Source organism: Drosophila simulans, chromosome 3R, assembly GCF_016746395.2.
Source record: "Drosophila simulans strain w501 chromosome 3R, Prin_Dsim_3.1, whole genome shotgun sequence".
Classification (NCBI taxonomy): Eukaryota; Metazoa; Arthropoda; class Insecta; order Diptera; family Drosophilidae; genus Drosophila; species Drosophila simulans.
The window spans coordinates 5,231,320-5,253,408 of record NC_052523.2 but is presented as its reverse complement, the minus strand read 5'-3'; the positions used below and the strand labels follow the sequence as shown (position 1 = coordinate 5,253,408).

Here is a 22,089-nt window from a genome sequence, read left to right as displayed (position 1 = left end):
GTACTGGAAATGTCTGTGAAAATCTTGACTATCGACTTCACCGCTTTACATTTGCAAATGTCACCTAAATCAGGTGCTGCATGCAACTCATTGTGTTTTGTGACATCTAAGTCTGCGCCTGATTTATGTTTGCCAGCAAACAACTCAATAAAGCCGAAGTCAGCTGAAAGTGACAGAGCAGCTGGGACAAATGATGAAAAGCGCACAAAGCACACAGGCAATGTCAAAGGTCACACACATACCCCCAACCGGTGGAAAACCACCCACATATGTCACGACCGATTGTGGGATATGTTTACAGGCACTTTGATCTCTTACTCGTCGCTTTCTTCATTAAAACGTCACCTAAATTTGACTCACGGCGGGAAAACGAAGAAAATGTCGAGGAAATTTGGTGGGCGAAAGGCACGTTTGAAGACCCAAGGCGACCTGTCGCCCGGCTAATTATGAATTCCAAGGACTGTGGGGTCATTAAAAATTACCCATCACACGAAGGAGAGGAGTATCCTTCCTGCAAAGAACTCAATTAACGCTGCTCCTTTCTAAAGTGCAACATGTAGCCCGTAATGGTGGGGAAATACATTTGTTTTAATTATGCTGAGTATGCCAAACAAATTTACCTGATACCTAGGGTAAAAAGGTTCGTTACTCTACGAGATTAGGGAAAGGTGAAAGGTGAATTTATTAATCTGCACCCAAAGGTAGACTCTAAGGCATGGAGTTAATACCATACTTTAAAGGTGAATTGAATTGAATTGAAAAATGTATTTGCACATGGTGGTATATGAGTTATTTGTGAATGTTTTGCTTAAACGAAAATTTAATGCTGCTATAAACCCCATTGGCCTTGAGTATTTATATTGATAGTTCTAAACGCAAATTGTTTCGATAAAAGAATATAAACTATTGCATTTACAACTTATTCAATTACAATTCGAGTGAGGAATTTTCGGGCATTCATGGACTTTGGCTGCAGCTTAGGCTTTCACTCGATTTGCATTCAGCATATTTTACGAGAGCTTCCAAACAAAAGAAGCGGTTTTCCCTCGTTGCCAGGAATGTGCTGGCTCCTTTTTAATTAATTGCTCGTTGAGCGGTCGTCTTTGTTTCGCTCTCAGCCAGGCGATTGGACGAAGTTTTCACCAACTCAGGAAGCTAATGAATGCGCCTGGGACTTGGAGTTGTGGACTCGTGGGAAGCGGCAACTTTCAGCTGAGTTCCGTTCAGCTTGGCAATTACTTCAACTTTTACAATTACAACTCAATAAGTAGGTGTTTTTTACGACGGTCAGTGCGCAGCGGTTGGGTCTCTTTAATTTTCGACATTTCCGTCGAATGTTTTCCCCCAAAAGCCAACTGTGTGTTTACCGCCTTTTAATGAATGAATTATTACTCATACGACATGGCTGCGCAGCGGAATTGTCTAAACAAAAACATGAAAAAACATAAATACGAGATGTGGTTTTTCAGTGGTTTGCAGCGAAATCTCAGGAAAAACCCACACGTGCCGACCAAATAGGGGGAACAACTTGTGGGGCTGCGGCCAATTAAACGGCAATTTAAAATTCCAGAAAAACATCTCACGTTTATTTACTGTGCGCAAACTTTTGTCATGGTCAGCGGCATTTCGTTGGATCCTTGGCGAAAGGAAAAGCGGCGAAACAACAACTGCGTGATTTTACTGGGCACCATATCCGAGATTGATTCACTTAACTTGGCTGGAAAGTCAATTAGGGGTAACAAATTGTTATTTTTATAGTCGTTGCTAGTTGAGTAAAAGGGTATAATAGATTCGTTGAATGACATGTAACAAGTAAAAGAAAGAAAGCCACTGGTCTTAAAAGCTGAAAATGTTGCGAAAATTAAATTAATTAATAAACATTCTTCACATAATAAATAATAATTAAAAAAACAAAATTAATAAACAAAGTCTGTCCAGAAAAAACCAACAAGTACTTCCCTAAAGTTAAAACTCATTCATTTAAACATTGGCTGTCTGCACTTAATTATAAATATTATATAAATAATATTATATAAATAATATTTATATATTATATTTCGATTGAAAATTCACTGGTTAAAAACACAGTACATAAAAAAAAATATTTTTCCGTGTGGCTGAATATTGTGCAGCTTTACTCGAGAACAATGAAGCGCAACATGGAATTACTTAGTTATCCAACATGACACGGAACCAGGACACACGACACGTGACTGGTGTGTCTATTCCAAAGAGAAGTATCTTTTCCTGTCCCAGGGACCACTTACCGTGCACCACCCGCACCACCCACACCACCCACACCACCCACACCACCCACTCCACCTGCACCACCCACTCCACCTGCACCACCCACTCCACCTGCAAGTGACATGGCTCGCGTAGCCCGCATTTAGCTGGCGGGTTATTATTTACCCGATACGATTGTTAGCCCAGAGATAGTGTTGTTGTTAATTTCGCGCCTCAACAAGTGTAATTTGTTGTCTTTGCGGCGACACCCGCGCCAAAGGCAAAGGTAACTCTTTGTTCCGCACTCCGGTCACCAGTCGCCATTCACCAGTAGTCACCAGTCACGCTCATTTGTCGAACATGCATTCAATTTGTCGCTATCGGAATGTTCAGATCGCCCCTTTGCCGTGCATTTCATGTGACAAGCCGGAGATAAGTAGGACCTATGTGTTTACCAGGGCAAATATTGTTTAAAGGGCATTTGAGGTGCCAGCATGAAGGAAGTTATGAATTAAAAGCAAAGGTCATTACTGAAAATTATCATAGAATTATTTAATAAAGAGCTGCCATGAATGGCGGTACTTTCCCATATTACCATCACAAGTTAGAGTATATAGCACTGTAGATAAGGCTATCATAAATCGATAACATTGCCAGATAGATTCTGAATTAATCCGTGTATTTATTTGATAACTTTTATGATTGCAATCACTGCTAATTTTGCGATTCTATTATGTCAAACATAAACTGAAGGTGAGGAGATAATAACGTATAATTTGTACTCCATTTTCACTGAAAGTTCGGACCTAACTCATAAATGCGGTGAATGATAAGCGAGAACTAATGTTGGTAATAACACATAAGTATGGTATAGTTAAGGGGTTATATACATATATAGTTCACCCCGATAAAATGTTTGTGTACGTTAGCCGAAAGAGACGTTTTTGATGGACTGTTCAAATTAGGGTCAATTTAACTGCCAGTCTAAAATCCATAGAACTCATTACGAACCCTCGCTATCCAGTCAAAAGTGAAAGCGCTCAAAATAGACGGTCAACATTTCAGCTCGGATATTTTCGATAAATTTTAAATGAATCTCGCGTTTACTTCGTCAATATTGGACAGCCTGATAGACCGATGTATCAACAACGGTGACTCGATGATTAACTTTCGGGGAATAAACACAATTTCGTTTTCAATTTATTAAATTACCAGCCTTGACCTTTGACCGATCCTAGAGGTGGTCTCTCGCCCACCAATAGTCAACACTTCATAACTTTATAGCTCACATTCAGGGATAAGCCACTCGAAATCACTCGAAAATCGAATATGCATGTTTGACATTCACAATAATTGAAATATCGAGCCAGCAGCTTGAGGAATCTTCTGGCTTTGTCATTAGCATATAAGGATATTCCCTATATGTATGTACTATCTGTGTAGAATTATATGGATTAAAATGCGTATAATGGTAATTGAAGCGACAAACTTACTTAACCTTAACATAAACTACCCATAATTGAACGCGAGTTACACTTGTTGAGGAGAAAACTTCTGGGAATTGTTGACCGACCACCAATTATTATTCAATTTAAAAAGGCAGCGCGGTAATTTCTACGTGTCAAACTGTTTATGGTCGTTTAATTCCCCTTTAATTCCCAACGGGTTCAACTCGAGGAAGGTCAGGCGCAGTTAATTGAATTTCCCGAAGTCGCAATCAATCTGACGCTGAAGTTCCCTCTCGAAATTCAGTCCGCACGTCCGGCAGTTTTTCCTGGAAATTCCATTAAAACGCCGGCTGGCAAATACATTAATAATTATCGAGATAGCATTATTAATTGACCGTCTGCCCGGGGCTGCATATTGCAATCAACACCATCGACGACCTACGCTGTCGTAGCCATCGGCTTCCAGGGATTTCTGCCAAGGATTTTTAGCACCCAGGTGATTTGCACATTTTGCCTTGAGTTGAAATTTAAAATTCAAAACCTCAAAAGCCACACTGCGTCCGCAATAATATGATATGCAGCCGCAACGTCATTTGAAAAAGAAAACTCCCAACTGGAAACGACGTTTTCCCCCCGCAAAATTGGGTGGTTCTGCTGGGATTTCCAAGTGGGGCAGATACGTAGGATACGACCAGCGAGCAAAAGGGAAAAGTTTGCCAGAGTTGGCAATTGGGGTTTAATGGTTAGTCCCAACCCGAAGGCAGGCCCCAACCTCGCCCCTTCTTGTGCACCGCTCATTGCTATGCAAATTGCTGTATTTTTCTTTAATTTTATTTTCAAGCACAAAACCCACCTCATCCACCCACCCCGCATTTTCCCGTATTCATTCCCAGTTCCCGAGGGTGGCCTCGCCCTTGCGTTGACTAAGTAATGCTATTATGTGTGCTTGACCATACGGGCATTGCAGGGGATTTGTGGGGAGATAGGGGACAGTTTAGCCACTGAGTTTGCATGCCGGACAGGAGCCAGTCTCGAAGCTCGGCCAGGTAATTGAGGCGCTTTCCAGGAGCCGTGAAATCAGAATGACAGGACGAGGGGTGGGTAGACCGAACAGGACCTCTCGGCCGGATTATTAGCCAGAGCTCTGGCATCAATCAGTTGAGACGTTGAGTGTGTGGGATGTGCGGCAGCTGCCGGATGCTAAAACATATCCGGAGTCCAGAGGTGCGGTCTGTAATCTTCAGCTTACAGGCTCATCCAACCAAATTGTCCGATTTTCGACTTGGACTTGGAGTTGGCCATGTGGGAATGTGGGAATGTGATTCACTGCTCTTTTGTTTAACTTTTACCGAGCTTTTCCCATTCCTTCCCATCTTGGCATTGTTCAGTTCAGGATCCTAATTGTTTTTCTGATTAAAGCTAGTTTTACGGGTTTTCTGCTTAACTAAAAGGTGAGTCTCTGCTTAAACTTCTAGTTAAGTGGAAAAGTTTTATTATGCTATAAAAGCTCAGGAGATTTAACAAATTAAATAATACTTTGGGTACCGTTTCCTTGAACTTAACCAAAATTAAATACCAATAGAGAGGCGAAGAAGGTTTTTGTCTGGTTATCTGCTTTTAGAAATTGGCTTCATATCTATGCTCTATACTCCTAGTACCAAGTTAATTCCATTTATTAGCGTCCTATGAAAACTACTGACGAACTGAATTCCTTCAACTGGTCAGCTGCGTGATATTGACCTCCTCAAACCGCACTTGTTGGCCAAGTGCAAACGGTGACCGCAAGCGAGTGCGGACCAGACCAGACCGGAATGACATGACCGCAGGCCAAGAGTCCGGCCTTCCGGTTGGGCATACGTCTAACCAGCTGTCTTCGGCCATGTCTCTTTCGCTGGCCACCTTTTTCCGCCTCTGGTCAGAAGCCCACTTGATAGTTTTGCAAAATCAATAGACGCGTCGCATACCCCTTCGCGTGGATTAGTAATGGGTGTGGGTGGGTGAGAACGGGCGACGACGACGTGGTTGCCATTGAAATCAAACGGCGGATGTGGTTCCGGGCATTGGCAATACAACAAAATTAGCATTGAATGCCATGGCAAACGAGTGGTGGCGGCTCTGGGCTGTGGGCTTCCCATTTTCCGAGCTCGGTGCTTTGCCGTTGTTGGTTTAATAGCTGTCATATGGGGAAATGAGGTCTTCGCCAAGCACTCACACTCGTGCGGATATAATTTGGTGCGGAATGGAATCGGAAATCGAGGTGGAAACGGGCATAGAGTTATTGGAATCCCAGTTAGCTGGCAATTTGCGTGCAATTTTTCAAATTAGTCAGGCCGGCGATGACGCATGTTCTTTAATGATTTTAATTACCCTCGCCCTTTCTATGGAACCCTGAAAATTGGTATTGCAAGTATGCAATTACAAAACTCTCACTACACGGAGTCTGCCCGCTAATCTCTCTAATGGCATCGCAGCACGACCCAAAACGTGGCAATTTGCACATTTCCAAGGGCTCCAAACTCTTGGCGTGCGCACGCAAGGGAACCCGATCCCCAATCCCGCAATCCCGGAGCCAAGAAGTTGGCCAAGCAGTCGGATGAGGAGCGCAAGCACATCAAAGTCCTGATGAGTTTCAAACTGTGAATTACGAGGGCGCTGATGGGAGAAAGGCGCCCAGCACGAAAGGCGAACACTCGGCGCCGAATAACCCAGTTAAGAATTTTCCTGGAAAGCGCTTTAATTCAATTTGCAGTTTGCGTTCGCATAATAAACTCAAGTGCAGGCAAATGCAAATGCAGCTTACTGGATTTAATGAGCTTCAAACTTAATTGTTACAACCAGGCGGCATGGCAACCTTACACCATCTGCGTCCCCATCCTACTTGCACATGGTATGACCGTCGCCCACGCAGGATGCGTAGGCCATCATGTGCGGAATGGTGCTCTGCTCGTAGACTCCGGTGAACAGGTGCGCCCAGGGACCCAACGCGTAGACTGGCACATCGTCGCCTCCGTGGGAGTCCATGTCGATGGGCACACCCGAGGGAAACTCATCGTCGTGGGCTCCCTTCACCACCGTGGTGGGATCCTTGCGCTCCAACGTCTCCGCGTCGTAGAAGTTCTCGTAACTCGGTCCGTTGGCGTAGCTCAGCACCATGTATGGCTTGCCATCGTGTCCATTTACGGGAGTCTTTCCAAATACATCCGATCCACGGTACTGAAAGGGAACAATTTATTTTTACCTCGGCTATAAAACTGCTGCACAACATATAATGTGAATGCAATTACAATTTCACTAGATAGTTCTTAACTCATGATTCCTGCACTTACCGAGTATCCTGCGTAGGTGAACACATGAGAATGATCGGCGGTGACCACCAACAAGGTGTCATCCTCGCTGGTCAGCTCCTGGGCAGCGGCAATGGCCTTGGAGAACTCGATAGTTTCGTTCAGAGCCATTCGCGCCTGGTTGATGTGGTGGGCCTGGTCGATGCGACCGCCCTCGATGAAGAGGAAGTAGCCCTGCTCGTTCTGGCTCATATGCTCGATGGCCTTGCGGGTCATCTGCTCCAAAGTGGGTTGGCTGCTCTCTTCTGTGGTCTCCATGAGGTACTGCAGATGGTCGTCGTTGAAGAGGCCGAGGAGGCGATCCGTTTTGGTGACATCCACGGCGGCCAACTCTGCGGCGGTGGTCACATAGACATTCCTTTCGCTTGCTGACTTAAATTCATCGATGAGGTTAAGTCCATCGGTACGCTTGCCCCAGGACTCCAGACTGGCGTCCACAAAGTGCTTGCGTCCGCCGCCCATGATCACCTTCAGCTTGCTGCCCACCTCGCCGCGGGCCAGTTGATAAGCAATGTCATTGATTCCAGAGCCTGCTCCACAGTCGGTAGCCACCTCCGCATCGTTCTCCCAGTCGCGCTCGGCGATGTGGGCGTACACTCCAGAGGGCGAGGCGTGAGTGACGCGGGTGGTGGTCACCAGACCCGCCCACTTGCCCGCATCCATGGCCCACTTGGCAATGGAGTCGACGTGGGTGCTCTCGTCCAGCATGACCTTGCAGTCGGTGCGGGGCACCTGGCCATTCACGCCAATGGTTCCCTCCTGACCTTTCACGCCACACAAATAGGCAGTGGCCGTGCAAGCGGAGTCGGGCACAATCTTATCCACGGAATAGGTCTTCGAGAGGCCCGTGAAGGGGAAGTTCTCGAAGGACAGGGACTTCTCCTCGCCGCCCAAGAGATTGCGAGCCGCTGACGTGGTGGTCACACCCATTCCATCGCCGAGGAAGAGGATCACGTTCTTGGCCTGGCGCTTATTCGGCTCAGAAGCCAACTTCTGTTGGACAAACTCCACTCCCTGTTGGCGCCAGTACGCGTTGGTCTCCTCGCCATCAACCACCCGGAATGCCTTGCTATGTCGTTCCGGTTCCGGCATATCCGGATGCATCCTGTGCTCCCTGCACTCCTCCGGAGTACGACCGCATTCCGGAGCGGACCAAGCGGGATGGGCTACCAGCACGATGGCGATCAGTAGTGCGTTCAGCAGGCGGAACATCTTGCACAAGACTGACCCTGGCTAGTGGTTACTCCGACTTTGGCCTATCGAGAGATTCGGCTCGAACCGATTGCGATAAGATTCGATAAGGCGGAGACGTGTAGCTCCCATAAACGCGAAATCGCATCAAATCTAATACGCCACCTAATTCCCTTAGTCCGAACCGTGCTTTTATTTACGATGGCCAGCTACAAATTTTATAGATTTATAGCACGTGAGTAGGGGGACTTGTTGCCGACCGTGTGGATCATCAGTGGTTCCATTGAAATGTCCCGGAAAACGGCTCTCCCATTGGGCTATTGGCCATCACGTAATCAGGCTGGAAAATCTCGCGGAGGCACGTGAATGAATGGCAGTATAACCAGTTAACGAAGGCAATGGTATGTGTGTGGGTATGCCGCATTTCACATTTATTTGGAGCCATAAAAAGCGGGTCATAAACAGGTGACTGTTTTCGCCTGGTGGTTTTCCTTTTTAATATCAAGCTGAGAAATGCAAAGGCATTGGAATGGAAGAAAGGCAGCTGCCTGCCGCCAAGCGTCGGAAAGGTTAAAGTTGACCATGGCAAAAGAAAGTGGGGGAGTACGTTGGGGTGGCTTGACCTTGGCTTGACCTTGGTTTGCTTGGCAGCAAGGAAATTAGCAAGCAAAAGGAAAATGAGTGGCAAGCAGCTAAGCTGCAACTGTTGAATACGCAAATCTTAAAGTTTGCCAACGTGTTTGGCCACTTGAACTTATCGCTATCGCTCGCAAAACCGCATTGAAGGTAAACAAACTCGGAACTTAATTGCTAAGCATAATAATAATAAATTCTTTAAAGCAATTATAAATCGAATCGCCTTTGAGCACATTTATAATGTAAATATTTATGTTCGCAAAATGTCCAATCGGGCGTATACGTAATGTATTTCTTATTTACAAAATTTGCTTAAAGAATGATTGGAAATGGGTGGGCGGGGCAAAAATGCCTCAGTTGCGCATTTAATGACGCCTAATAAATTTAGATCCCCGTTTCGAGTGTCAAGATTGTGGCCATTTTAGCCAAGTCAATGACATTAATCAATGGGGCCAAGGCTCTCGTCTTGTATGCGGTCACTTACCACTTCACACCACAACCCATTTTGTTGTCCTGAATCTAAGATTAATCCCTGCGTCCTAATCTCTTGCAGGAAATTCATCGATCTGTTCATCCTGGAGGAGAGCAGCTACGAGAAGGACGTCAGCTTCAAGGTGCATATCGGAGAACCTCGATTGGCGCCAGGTGAGTTTTGGCCACACGGCGACAGAAGATACGTACCCAAAGAACCCAGAAACCCCATCCGCAATCCAAAAGTCCCCCGAATTCCACCCACCCAAAATGCTAACCAATTACGTGAAAGCAGCCCGGCATCAGTGCACCGAAGACGGCACAAGTTCTTATCTGTCCTGTTGAGAAGTTCAACCTGCGACACCCGGGACACCAACACTTCAGCACCCAAACTTTTAGCCCCATGTTCCCATATACCTATATACCCAGCCCCCAACTCCAACCCCTTCTGACTCTTTCGCTTTGACCCCGAATATTAAAAACAGGTGGAAAAGCCCAAATGAACGAGAACAGAAAAATGAAACGAAAACTTTATAAATTGGAAATTCCAATTTGAATTGAACCAAATTGTTACCTGGTTTCGTATGTCTTTTCGCATCCTATCGCCTCATGGGTTCTTTTATACTTTTTGGTCTTTAATTTGTGTTCTTTATGCTTCTAGATTCCACTCACTACCGTAAGCCTTGAATTGTGCATTAATTAATTTTATTTTAATTGAACACGAAAGCGTAGAGCGCTGAAATGTGGAACGAAAAAGGGGAAAGGCGAAAAATCTCTTTCGGGTTTCGGATTCTTGAGAGTAACATTTACTTTCTGCTCCATTTGTTTCCTTCACCGAGTGCGGAAATTGCGGGCAAAAAAGTGCAAATTCATTTTATTCGTTTGGTTTTGGTTAAACCCTGAAAATTCTGCCATTTCACGAGAATAAGAAATATATATAAATTAATTGCGTATTTTTTAGGTGTTGTGTATGTTTCAACCTTAGAAGATACCCCTTCCTGTTTATGTTTTCTCTTAAATATTTATTTCCCCATTCCCTTCTGTGTACAATTATTTGTTTCCTTTGGATATACCACATATATTTATTGGCAATGGGCAGAAAATATATATTTTGTGTTGTTTCTTCCTCATCGAAGTTAGAGCAATTAGAATAACTCACTCGCATCTCCGTAGCCCCAAATCAAATGCTAGTCTCAGTCCACAAAGATCAGATCCTGTCCATCTAAGTTCCCCTACTCCGCAGCACCACCACATCCCAATAGATCCCCCGTACTAACCATCGACATTTGCTTGTGACCATAACATGAACTAGATTAAACATTCCTCATACTTGTCTCTCTAATCCAATCGAACCACTCGCCTCCGTAAATGACACATGATCAATCCTCACGCAGATGACACTAATAAGGAATCATTTTTCAATCGATTTTTTGGTATGTAAACGTCTGTTCTTTTGCCACATATTTGCATATTGCGTGATCGATCGACCATTTCAAGTGTTCAGTTAATAGTGAATATGCCAGAAAAGGTGATCAATGGAGAGAGATGCTAGTAAGCGGTCGGCATTATCATTTCATGAGTTTTCTATTATTTTGATCGACTAACCACCATTAGCCCACTCGTCGTGTACATAAAATATATCGGTGTCGTATTCATAAATGTATCTGAATGTTTGGGCATTGAGTATCTGTGTGTGTTTGTGTAACTGCATCTGCATTTATCCCGAACAATTGCGCTTTTTTCGACGCAGCAGCCACGCACTTGATAAATGCAAGCTTCAAGCTTCTGTAAAGTAATACTTAAAATCAAAGCAAAAAAGCACCAAGCCACCAAGCAAGTAAGCCGGGTTCGTCTTCAATTGAAATAAAGTTAGACCAGGTCACAGTTTTTGGTAATGTTTTGGTTATCTCTATGCTCGGCGGACATTTGTAAACGCGCTTGTGCCCGCTCCTCCCACATTGTTGTGTGCCTGTGCCCCGACTTGCTGCTCGAATTCGATCCGATCCGATCTGATATGATATGATATGATCCGATCCCGATCTATACCGATCCATATCATCGGTACCACTCAAACATGCCTCTCTGCATCGCCAAATCGATTTGTAAGTAATACACGTAACCGCTGATTAGTAACCGATATTTGGCTTTTGTTTCCGTAATTTGTGTTCCTTCTTGATTTCCGTTTACCGTGTATTATCTGTGTGTTCTAGACCTAAGGCAATATAGTTTAAGCGTGAACGGCTTCTGACCTAAGTTAAGTCCATGTCGATGTATTCAGTTCTGTCTTGTCAAGTATCTATGTATCTGTGTGCGTGCTTTGATCCTCTGGAGAATTAAAACCAAAGCTAAATGTAACAACCCGATTAAAGACCAACCACCACAGTCATCGCATATTGGTTAACTGAATATTTAGAAAGTGATTGTTGAAGCAATATCCAACATGTTCGAGACCTTTTAACAACGATTCTCTGAACTCTACCCCCAAAAACACACCATCCATTCTCGATTCGCCTTTGTCGATGTCTGTAGAAAAACACGAACATTCCGGAGAACCCACTCGTGAGTCATTCAAATCGGGGGTCCTAATGTCAAGATGTGACCTTTTGCATGCCTGGTTCTGTCAATCCTTCAATCCTTCAGCCTGTCAATCTGCAAATCTGTCCTTTGCTTATGTCTCTGTCTGTCTAATATGCAGTTTTTAAATTTCTATTTTCCACCCAATTGCATCCTGATGGCACTTACATATATATACATTTCGCAAGCTCATTGAAGTCAGTGGTCTGAAACGTAAAGTGCTTTTAAAGAGTTTTTATTTTCAAGACGATATGTTGACCCTTCAATGAGTTTTTGATTTTGCTATCCTCCCCTTCGGTTGACTTCCCCCTCTTCAATTAAAGCCCGCATCCCATTACCGCCATATGTTTCTAATTAGTTTCGAACTAATTGGGGCGTATGTGTGCTTTAGTTGAAGTATATATATATATATATATATATTTGTAAAACCCCGCTTTAATCTCTCTTTTTTATCTATTTCCCGTCACCACTTCGTTTGTATGCCACCACAAACTATGTCTGTCTAGTTATACCCTATTTTACTCCATCTAATCTTAAGATATTCCGTTGTGGGGATGTGGCTGCATGCAATACGGTGTTTACTAATCTAAATCATAATCAGTTGATTAACTATTTGATCACCTCCCTGGCAGACGATGAATTGGCAGCCAAAATCAAGGAGGTCGAGAAAAAACCCGTTCAGGATCTGACCGAACTGGATCGCATCCTGTTGCTGAGTAAGCCGAGAAACGGAGAACTGACCACCGCATATGTGCGCATTCGAGAGAGCCAGGAATTCAAGGTGAGTGGATTACCCTTGATTGGATTGGATTGCATTGACCACCTAGCATATATACGTATATCCAAATAGTTTCAAAATGCTAATGAAAGACAATCACATTCACTTGACGGCCAGTAAATCCCAGCTCACATTTACACCCGCGCAGTAAAGTGAATGCGAGACAGTCGCACCCATTATGAATCCCAGGTGGAAAGCCACGTCCTTATCCGAGCGCCATATCGAGTTACCGTAAAGCGCTCAGGTGCACGGCAAATAAGCACCTAATTGTGTGCAAATCTCCAAATGACACGTTGAGTGCTCTGTTTGTTTTGGGTCTGTGTGTGCTTATTGTCTGTCGGTGGCGTATACGTAATGTGAGCTGGGGAAAAGTTGGCCATCAATCCTGTGTTTTGACTCTGCCTTTTCTAAAGGGTGTTTCGAATCCGTTCTTTTTGAAGGTATATAAGGTTGTTAGCTTCAGTTTATTATCATTATTCTTTTATGACACATTCAGGCTACAGTCGACAAACTGGTGGCCAAAGCGAACGTTTCTGCCGTCCTTGGCACTTCATCCTGGAAGGAACAGTTCAAAGATGCCCTCACCGTTATCCCAGGTAAACCAACTCGGTTTTTTCAATTTGCAATCAATCCATTTTCATGATGCAAACAAACTTTTGCAGCCGATGAAAGTGAGTTTGATAACGACGATGAGGAGGAGGAGGTGCCCAGTTGCTTCAGCTACGTGAGCCACTTCATCTGCCTCTTCTGGAAGGTTCTCTTTGCATTTGTGCCGCCCACTGGTAAGTATCCTTTTCCTGTCCAAGGATTCAATCTATAACTACCGTCCCGATTGCAGACATTTGCGGCGGCTACGTTACCTTTGTGGTGTCCATATTCGTGATTGGCGTCATCACTGCCATCATCGGAGATGCCGCCTCCTATTTCGGCTGCGCCCTCAACATCAAGGACTCGGTAACGGCCATCCTGTTTGTCGCCCTGGGCACAAGCATACCAGGTGAGTGATCCGAAACCGCCGGCTGAAATGTAACCTTTATAAACACCGGACTCCCATCCCTCCAGATACATTCGCCAGCATGATTGCCGCCAAACATGACGAGGGTGCCGATAATTGCATCGGCAATGTCACGGGCAGCAATGCGGTCAACGTGTTCCTGGGCATCGGCCTGGCCTGGACCATTGCCGCCGTCTACCACAGCTCCCATGGCATGACCTTCAACGTGGAGCCGGGAACGTGAGTAATCCTTTAGTAAATCTTTAAAATTTAAAGTGCTTGTCCCAAAATTAGTACTTAAATATCTTTAAATTAAATACTTATATTTTTGAAACTTGGGCAAGTAGACTGGATAGCACAGTGGATTTTGTCTTTGACTAAATTTAAGAAATAACATAATAATTGCAGTATTTTAACTACAGTGTCTAAGTATAATATCCCTTATTCTAACAAATTTGTAATTCTAGCATTGGATTTGCCGTGGCGCTCTTCTGCGGCGAGGCCCTGATTGCCATAATGCTCATCATGTTCCGGCGCTGGCACAAGGGCATTGGCGCCGAGCTGGGCGGTCCGAAAGTATCGAAGTACATCAGCGCAGCGATCCTGGTGTTCCTGTGGGTGTTCTACGTGGTCATATGCATACTGGAAGCCTACGACGTCATCCGGGTTTAAGGAGCTCGCAGCCGCGTTGGTTTGGCTTTGGCTTGGTTATTCGCAATGGCGTTGGACTTTTCCGTCAAATTGAAGAAACCTTACGGCGGAAAAGGGAGCTAACCGATACTTAGATGCTATCGAAAGATGCTGTAGATGCAGTTTTTATATGTAAACTTATGAAATTGATTTATATATATATGAATGTGCTCGGCGCGATATATAAATATTTCTTGTGTAAAATTTATGTTAATACTAAAAGTAAAATTTAAAAGTTTAACTAGGTTTAAGCCAGGCTTATATACAAACCATTTTTACGATTATTGTCTCTATTCATATATGAATTGTAAATACAGAAAGGCTGCCACGGCTCAGCAATCTTGTAACCGTAACGAGATCATTTACTGTTATGCCATATATACTTAATTTACTTTCTAAAGAATACGATTATATTTATTATATCATTCTGTGTACAACTTAAGTCATTGTTGTTGTTTGTTAAAGCTGTACTTAATCGACCCCATAAAATCAAAACGGGAAAATCGGAATCCATTTAGAGTTTAAATCGTGTTCCGTACTCCAAACTCGATATTGTCTCTCCATTTGCCGAATACCATTGTTAATTTAATACATGTGTAAGTTTTAGAAGAGATCTAAAGGTTTTAGCCAAGAAGAAACGCAGTCCCTCTAGCCATCTACTACAAATACTACAAATATAACTACTACTACTGAATAGGGGCCTCCTTGACAACTAGTTCTAGTCACCTCACACTATCGACACAAGTCCAACTAGCAACACTTTCATTAACTCTGACCAAAGCAAAAGGCGGCACTACTTACTAGCGATTAGCTGTTAGCGATTAGCCAGAAAGACCATCAGTGTGTCCACACTGCACTATAAAGAACTACGAGTACTACCAGTGAGCACTAATCAATTTACTTAAAAAAGACTTTCTATTCGCTTACGTCGCTGGTATCGAAGAAGAGAAACCTGGATATTAAGGCAACACCAAAACAATAGCGAAGTAATAAGGAAAATTACAAGAATTGATTGTAAACCAAATGTAACCAGCAGGTACATATTTTTTGTATAATGTTGTACTATTTTTCATATAGCAAAATTCTAGCAAATTAATGGTGGGAAGAGGAGCCTAATGATATTTATAGCCACATGCATAAATTTGTATTATATATTTGGGGTCACACAACTATACGGGGAACTCGTTGAGAAAACTGCGCCAAATTTAGACGTAATTGATTATTAATTACTGCATACATATACGAACTATTAAACAATTTAATAAATATACAAACATCAATAAATAATAATGTACTAAGTTATACTGTCAACGTTTACTGCTAGATATTATAATTAAATTTCTTTTTAAATTTATTTCAATCATTGCCTTTTTATTTTCCTTATTAAAAACGAACTTCAGACGATGTCTGAACACTCCTAGGTTTTTCATAGATCGCGAGATATAAATGCAGTTAACAGACGGTTACAAAAAATCGACCAGGGTCAGGGTAAGAAATCCGTGGCAAGGAAATCAATATAGTGCGAATAAAGCGAATAGTATATGAATAGTATATGGGCAAGTGCTGAGGAGCAGTGAATGTAACAATACGACACAGAGGATAACCAGATATATAAGCAGACATGCAAACAAATTACCCATAGACGATTATCTTTAATGGCAAAGGCAAATAAAACGATTTAAGTGCTTCCGACATAGGGTGTAGGTACTTCTAGAGAACTAGGAGTAGAAAGCGTATCTGAATGAAGAGAAAGAGCATGTTACTTTAGTAAATTATAGTTTCCACTTTACTCTGATTGCGTCCTTAAACATTTTGTATTGATTTAAACAATTTCAAAATCAGTTGCACAACTAAATGATAGGGTTCGAATCTATATGTCTAATTTTGTATGTCCCTATTAATTTGACGAGTTTTGAAATCAATTACATACATATGTGTACCATAGTTGATAGAATTCGAATCTATATCTATATGTTTTGATGGGCAGACGAAGCAGTTAATATGTATGTGTATTGTACAATATTAATCATTTGCTGTTTCTTATCGTGTTTTTTCGAATTCAAATTATACCTGCATTTTTAAATGTATACTTATGAATGTGATTTTACCCAAAAACCAAAGCAACTACAAACATATACTCGTATTTACTAAACCGATAAAGTATGCAAATAGTCGAATAGATCGAATACCACATCATATGTAGTTTTATGTAGCATATGCTTGGGGTGACGATCCACCGATCTCACTAACCGTATCTCTTCTCACTTCAACACGCTATAAGAAAATACCCAATCGAAAGCTACATATTTGAATATATATACTCGTACTCACTATAAGAAAATACCCGTTGTCGTAACGAAAGCTAGGATCTTCTGAGAATCGAAGGAGTATATGGCTTATCGTATTACCTTATCGAATCGAATAGAGCCTAGGCCCTAGAGTTACTGGCATACGAATATATGTATTCCGTGCATGTTTACCAACCGAATCCCAATAAACTAACACATTAAACCGATCGATCTGGCTGTGATCTTTTCACTTCCCTGAAGTCTTGGGCTTATCCTTATCGCTATGGGAAACTGGGGGAGGCGACTTCTCTGCTGCGGTTATGTAATGCCCCAAAAAAGCGATTCCAGATAAGACCAACCGCCGGTTGCGGAAGATGAGCGGAGCGCCACGGCCCGCGGAGATAAAGTTGTTTACAGGAATCCGGACCGAGCACAAAGACAAACAGCAATGGCAATAAAGCAATGGGACGGAGAGACAACCCAGCTGCAAGCTAATTAAAGTTGCGACAGAACGAAGCCAGTCGCCAGTAGTCCGCCAGTTGTGAACGGAGCAATTTCCAGCCGGGAGAAGGGCTGAAAAAGGTACGGACTGTAAAATACCCAGTTCATATCTATTGTTATCTTTCGAGCCTTTGGTGCTATTGATAAAAACGAAAGATACATGTCATAGTTATCATATATCAATCATCAGTCATTTGAATAAAGTTTATTATTATTATTATTTTAATTTATTGTTACAGATAAAGTTACATTAACTGCGTATACCCTTGTTCGGCACACATCCAGGATACCTCACGGCAAATATGTCCTGCAACGAGAAGACAGCGCTTCTGGCAACGCAACAAGGACATCAGCAGCGGCAGCAACAGCACATCATTGTTGTGCCCGCGACGGGGAAGGATCCAAAGGATTATGAGCCCATTTTCACAACTGCTGAGTAAACGCTTTCCGTCGCATTTCATTAAAAAATAACTTCGTTACACAGTGCCGCCTGCCCGCTTCTTTCGCAGCTATTCCTACGGACTGACGCTGGAGGAGCTCCAGCGCTTCGCTCTGGATCCCTGGTGGCAGGCCGTGCGGCGGCTCAGCTGCGGGCTCCTGGGCCTGACTTTCCTGCTGACCCTGATTGCCGGACTGGTTATGGCCTATTCCGGCAGTGTCTGTCTGCCAAATAGAGCAATTAGCGGAAACGCGACCACGACAACGATGGCCACGCCACTATCCTTGGCTCTCAACGGCTCCCAACTGCTGATGGCCAGTTTATAGTGGCCGCAAGCTAATCTGCGTAGCATTTTGGAGATGCCGCAATCCACCGGGCGAAATTGCATCAGCCGCATCAGTTCGCACTATTAGCATTTGTTTGGCTTGCCGGTAATGGATGCGACCTAATCCTCCACCTCTCTACTCTTTACCCCTACTCCAGCTGAGTGATAAGCGATGCACCGCGGAATTGATTGGTGGTGAAATAATTATACTGATTAACTTATTTGCTATACAACCGCCTACTCGTAAAGTAAAAAGAATGCATCAGGTATATGGAAGAGTTTCCGACCCCATTAAGAACACTGTGTCGAAAACGTATTAATTTAATCAAATATATACATAAATATATGAATATTATTTAACTTAATAAACGAAATGTCCTTTTTCATTGCTGTATTCTGGTTTCGGTTTCTGTGAGTTTAGAAGTTAACAAACCGCCCCCACCCTGAAAAATGGGTTTGATTCCCTTTTATTTTATAAATAGTTTCAGCATTTGTATACGTGTCCAAAAAACATTTTCACCACGCCCACTCTAGTGCCCACAATTTACAAAATCCTGTAGTGACAGATGTGGTACTCTTGTACCACTTTTTTGGAGGTTTTAAATAAATTAAATTGTATGGACATATATGTACCTTTGGTCAATAAATTTAGCCGCTAGTAGCGGCTGCTCGTGCTTGCATTTCGTTCAGCTGAGTAACAGGTATCTGTAGTTGAGGAACTCGACTGTAGCGTACTCTCTTGTTTCAATTTGACTTTTTTAAATATCTACACCGTTACTACATTTTTTCTACATGACACAGTAGCGCCACCTGTGCACTAATCAGTGTTGGATAGCAGCGGCGATTTCGATTAAGCAATCGATTATTTGTTGCATATGTTGTTTACGGCAATTGTTTATATTTATTTACTGCTGGCGAAGTGATTATTCGTGATGGATTTCGACAGTCCCGAGGAGAAGGAGTTTCCCGGGCTGTACGCCTCCGAGGCGGCGGACGCTAAGTCGAGGAAGAGCAAGGAGGAGAGCGACTGTGAGTGGAGCGCAAAGATGTGGGCGTAAGCTGGGAAAAAATCAATGGACTCACCTTGCCTTTGCAGTTAGTGAGGATCATGACCACAGCAAGAAGGACTTGTTGATCGGCCGGCGCAAGGACAAGAAGGAAAAGGGCAAGGATCGAGGATACGCCGCTCTGGAGGGCGAGAGCTCGCCGGAGGAAGAGCTGGACACCAAGTGGGTGCATGTCAGCTGACCCAGAGACTAGTAATATTTTTTCTTTATTCTCAGAAGTCCATCCAAGTCGAAAAAGTCAAAGACCTTCAAGTTCACCAGCTCCAAGAGCAAGGAGAAGCGGGAAAAGTCCCGGGACAAGTCCGAAAAAGACTCGAAGCACGCGGAGGAGGAGCCTTCCGTCTCCCACAAGGTCAAGGAGAAAGAGCGGGATAAGGACAAGGACCGTGATGAGCCCAAGAAGAAGGACAAGGAGGAGAAGCGCAAGGAAAAGGACAAGAAGGCTGACAAGAAGGACAAAAAGGATAAGAAGAGCAAGCAGCTGTCGCAACAGCAGGACGACGCCTCCGCCGCCGAGGAAGTGCTGGCACTTGGATATCCCGTCTTCGGGGTGTCCGTCAGCTTGGCCACCGAACGATCCCGCTGCCACGACGGCGTGGACATTCCCCTGGTTGTGCGCGACTGCATCGACTTCCTGCAGGATCACCTGAAGTGTGAGCAGATCTACAAGATTGAGCCCATCAAGACGCGTCTGATGCACTTTAAGCGGTTGTACAACAACCGGGAGCACGACTCCGCCGTTGATGAGCTCAACCTGCCTACCGCCTGCAGTCTGCTGAAGCTCTTCCTGCGCGAACTGCCGGAGCCACTGCTGACCACCGATCTGGTGGCCCGCTTTGAGGAGGTAGCCTCTCATCCGAAGGTAACCACGCAGCAGGCAGAGCTGCAGCAGCTGCTTGAACAGTTGCCCAAGTGCAACCGCACCCTCTTGGCGTGGGTGCTGCTCCACTTCGACGCGGTGATCCAGCAGGAAAGACACAATAAGCTCAACGCTCAGTCCCTGGCTATGTTGCTCAGTCCGACGCTCCAGATGTCTCACCGACTAATGGTGGCCCTACTCTGCCACTGCAACAACTTGTTCGCAGACGTCCAGCTGATAAAGTGAGCAAACACCGGCTAGCCGGATAACAGTGGTGGGAAATATCTAAGTACCTTTGTGTTGGTAAAAGAGAAGACCACATCTAACAACTAAAGTTAAGTCACAAGTCGAATCGAAATCATTGCTAAGAAGTTAACTACTAAACTGTTAGTGTCTGGTTTCCATATTCATATGATATAAATTGGTTTGAATATGATATGATAATATAATAGGTACTAATACAAACCCAGACAATTCCCACCACTGTTGTCATTTGATAAGATTGCTGCTATAAAAGTCCCCAGATTTAGTCGATTTTTTTGCTACCGAGGATGAGCACATTACCCCGTAAACAGAAGCGCTTTCCGCGTATCCCCAGTTTCCTAATCAGGCAGAATGGCACACATTTAAACAAAGTTATCATCTGACTAAATTGTCATCTCTTAGGTATGTGCCCCCGTTAACATCGGCCAGCCCAAAGCTTCCGGATACGCCGGAGGACATCCAGACGGAGTTGCGCAAGCAAGACAGCCTCCTGTCCCAGATCCACAGCGAAATGAACGCCGGGTTCATTACCAAGAAACGAGAGGAACAGCTGTGGGAAGTGCAGCGCATCATTACCCAGCTGAAGCGGAAACTACGCACTTTTGAGAAGAAACAGGAAAAGACTGCGGAGGAAGTAGACAACAGCAGCAGTGCTCCGCCCGCGGTAGCCAGTGAAGATACCACTGATTCCAAACCATCAGTCACTCCGGCCGTATCTACGAACAACAGTATTTCCCAGGAAGAGCCAAAAACCGATACACTAACTCCGAAAGATGCTCCCAACGATTTTACTATTGATCCCAGCACTGGCTTTATTTTGCTCCCCAAGTCAAATCCGCACCGCGAAAATTTGCTGCGGCTGCAAATTGAATATGACGAGCTGATGGAATGGCAGAATGAACTAAAAGCACGTATCGTCGCCGAGCGCAACGAAGTCTATAGGCTCAAGCAGCTGTACGAGCAGCAGTCAATAAACAGTCAAATGGCCTCCTTGGCCTCGGGATCTCAGGCTCCCCCAGAATCCGACTATGAGCGAATAATCGAGCACTATACACGGGAGAATGCGCTGCTGGAGCACAAGAAGAATATGCTGGGCATGGAACTAAAGGAGGAACGACGGGCCTGTATTGCTCTTCAAGTGGAGCTGCGACTCCAGCAGTTTTAATGTATTAATTCGATTAATGTATTACTTGGCTGGGTCAATTTGAGGGATATAACTAAGTTCCTATTCCGGAAACTAAATGGTCACATTTCCAAAGAAACAGGAAAGGTCAACTAGGCAATCATAGCAGGTTTCTAAGATTCGTAGTTTATTTTTTCGACTGTCAAATCAATAAGTTTTAAAAGAAGACATTTCTATGTCACATATCTAAAGTATTCGAATGAATAAACATGTAAAGTTTTTTGATAAATCATTTATCTTCAAAAGCAGTCACGGTTTTAAACGGTGTCCTTTGTGAATTGGAATATATGAGAAGTTTAAGTTCATATAAAATACTGCTGATTTGAAAAACGCGCCTAAAGTCAGTTTATTGTTTATTTGGAAATGACGAGCTGGTTTCAAATTTGACCCACCGAAATATATGTATGTATATAGGGTTACCAATTTTAAATCTCAATGTCTACTTGCGATCAAATGCTTTGTTCAAACTATAATTACTGTTAAACGGCGCAAAGCCCCAAAGAAATCTTGTTAGACAACTTTATTGCTTTCAAAAATTAAATGAGAAAACAAACTCAAAATTGATTTTTCTGTACTGAACTGAATTACACCGAAATATGTCCCCTCGAAACATTTTGTAAAAGCCGGTAAAGCAGCTGCGTTTGTGTGTGCTGATAATCAAGATCCGATTTTCTAAATCGGTCTGATGACTTAATTCCAATCCGAGAAATACAGGGCACCGATTAGAAGATGTTTAGACGACGGATTGGCTGTTCGTTGGGGTGAAACGGAAATGACATCATCGCCTATTACGCCTTGTCAACATTGTGAT

General features: G+C 43.7%; 4 protein-coding genes across 17 annotated transcripts in view; 3 read left to right on the top strand and 1 right to left on the bottom strand.

Moving 5' to 3' along the window:
• LOC6727257 (sodium/calcium exchanger 3) overlaps window positions 1-16,867 on the top strand; it is a 39,099-nt gene extending 22,232 nt beyond the window's left edge. For 7 of the 14 annotated variants that reach the window (XM_016175768.3, XM_016175772.3, XM_016175766.3 and 4 more), the window contains 9 exons: window positions 9,399-9,490; window positions 10,711-10,749; window positions 11,846-11,875; window positions 12,523-12,671; window positions 13,165-13,264; window positions 13,331-13,450; window positions 13,507-13,665; window positions 13,731-13,902; window positions 14,130-16,867. In XM_016175768.3, the coding sequence (XP_016033768.1) occupies window positions 9,399-9,490; window positions 10,711-10,749; window positions 11,846-11,875; window positions 12,523-12,671; window positions 13,165-13,264; window positions 13,331-13,450; window positions 13,507-13,665; window positions 13,731-13,902; window positions 14,130-14,334 (1,066 nt within the window). In that variant the 3' untranslated portion in view covers window positions 14,335-16,867. The other 7 variants (XM_016175771.3, XM_044923269.1, XM_039295033.2 and 4 more) reach the window with 7 other exon arrangements.
• Window positions 6,412-8,261, bottom strand: LOC6727258 (membrane-bound alkaline phosphatase). The gene is made up of 2 exons (XM_016176332.3): window positions 7,001-8,261; window positions 6,412-6,887 (listed from the first exon to the last, which is right to left on the bottom strand). Exons 1-2 carry the CDS (start codon window positions 8,228-8,230, stop codon window positions 6,549-6,551), a joined length of 1,569 nt encoding a protein of 522 aa, XP_016033773.1. The 5' UTR covers window positions 8,231-8,261; the 3' UTR covers window positions 6,412-6,548.
• A 198-nt stretch (window positions 16,868-17,065) lies between the features above and the next one.
• Window positions 17,066-18,291, top strand: LOC6727256. The gene is made up of 3 exons (XM_016175773.3): window positions 17,066-17,222; window positions 17,381-17,577; window positions 17,651-18,291. The coding sequence occupies exons 2-3, from the start codon at window positions 17,444-17,446 to the stop codon at window positions 17,904-17,906; spliced, it is 390 nt and encodes a 129-aa protein (XP_016033762.1). The 5' UTR covers window positions 17,066-17,222; window positions 17,381-17,443; the 3' UTR covers window positions 17,907-18,291.
• A 433-nt stretch (window positions 18,292-18,724) lies between these two features.
• On the top strand, window positions 18,725-21,838 carry LOC6727255 (ralA-binding protein 1). The gene is made up of 4 exons (XM_016175774.3): window positions 18,725-18,934; window positions 19,002-19,134; window positions 19,189-20,073; window positions 20,498-21,838. The coding sequence occupies exons 1-4, from the start codon at window positions 18,838-18,840 to the stop codon at window positions 21,258-21,260; spliced, it is 1,878 nt and encodes a 625-aa protein (XP_016033761.1). The 5' UTR covers window positions 18,725-18,837; the 3' UTR covers window positions 21,261-21,838.
• Window positions 21,839-22,089: the final 251 nt, after the last annotated feature.

Bases quoted from the DNA above. Each gene is read 5' to 3' on its own strand.
- LOC6727256 (XM_016175773.3), top strand. From the start codon at position 17,444: ATGTCCTGCAACGAGAAGACAGCGCTTCTGGCAACGCAACAAGGACAT. The intron at 17,578-17,650 runs GTAAACGCTTTC...CTTCTTTCGCAG, and splicing joins CCCATTTTCACAACTGCTGA to CTATTCCTACGGACTGACGC.
- LOC6727258 (XM_016176332.3), bottom strand. From the start codon at position 8,230: ATGTTCCGCCTGCTGAACGCACTACTGATCGCCATCGTGCTGGTAGCC. The intron at 6,888-7,000 runs GTAAGTGCAGGA...GTTCCCTTTCAG, and splicing joins TCACCTACGCAGGATACTCG to TACCGTGGATCGGATGTATT.
- LOC6727255 (XM_016175774.3), top strand. From the start codon at position 18,838: ATGGATTTCGACAGTCCCGAGGAGAAGGAGTTTCCCGGGCTGTACGCC. The intron at 18,935-19,001 runs GTGAGTGGAGCG...TTGCCTTTGCAG, and splicing joins GAGCAAGGAGGAGAGCGACT to TTAGTGAGGATCATGACCAC. The intron at 20,074-20,497 runs GTGAGCAAACAC...GTCATCTCTTAG, and splicing joins GCAGACGTCCAGCTGATAAA to GTATGTGCCCCCGTTAACAT.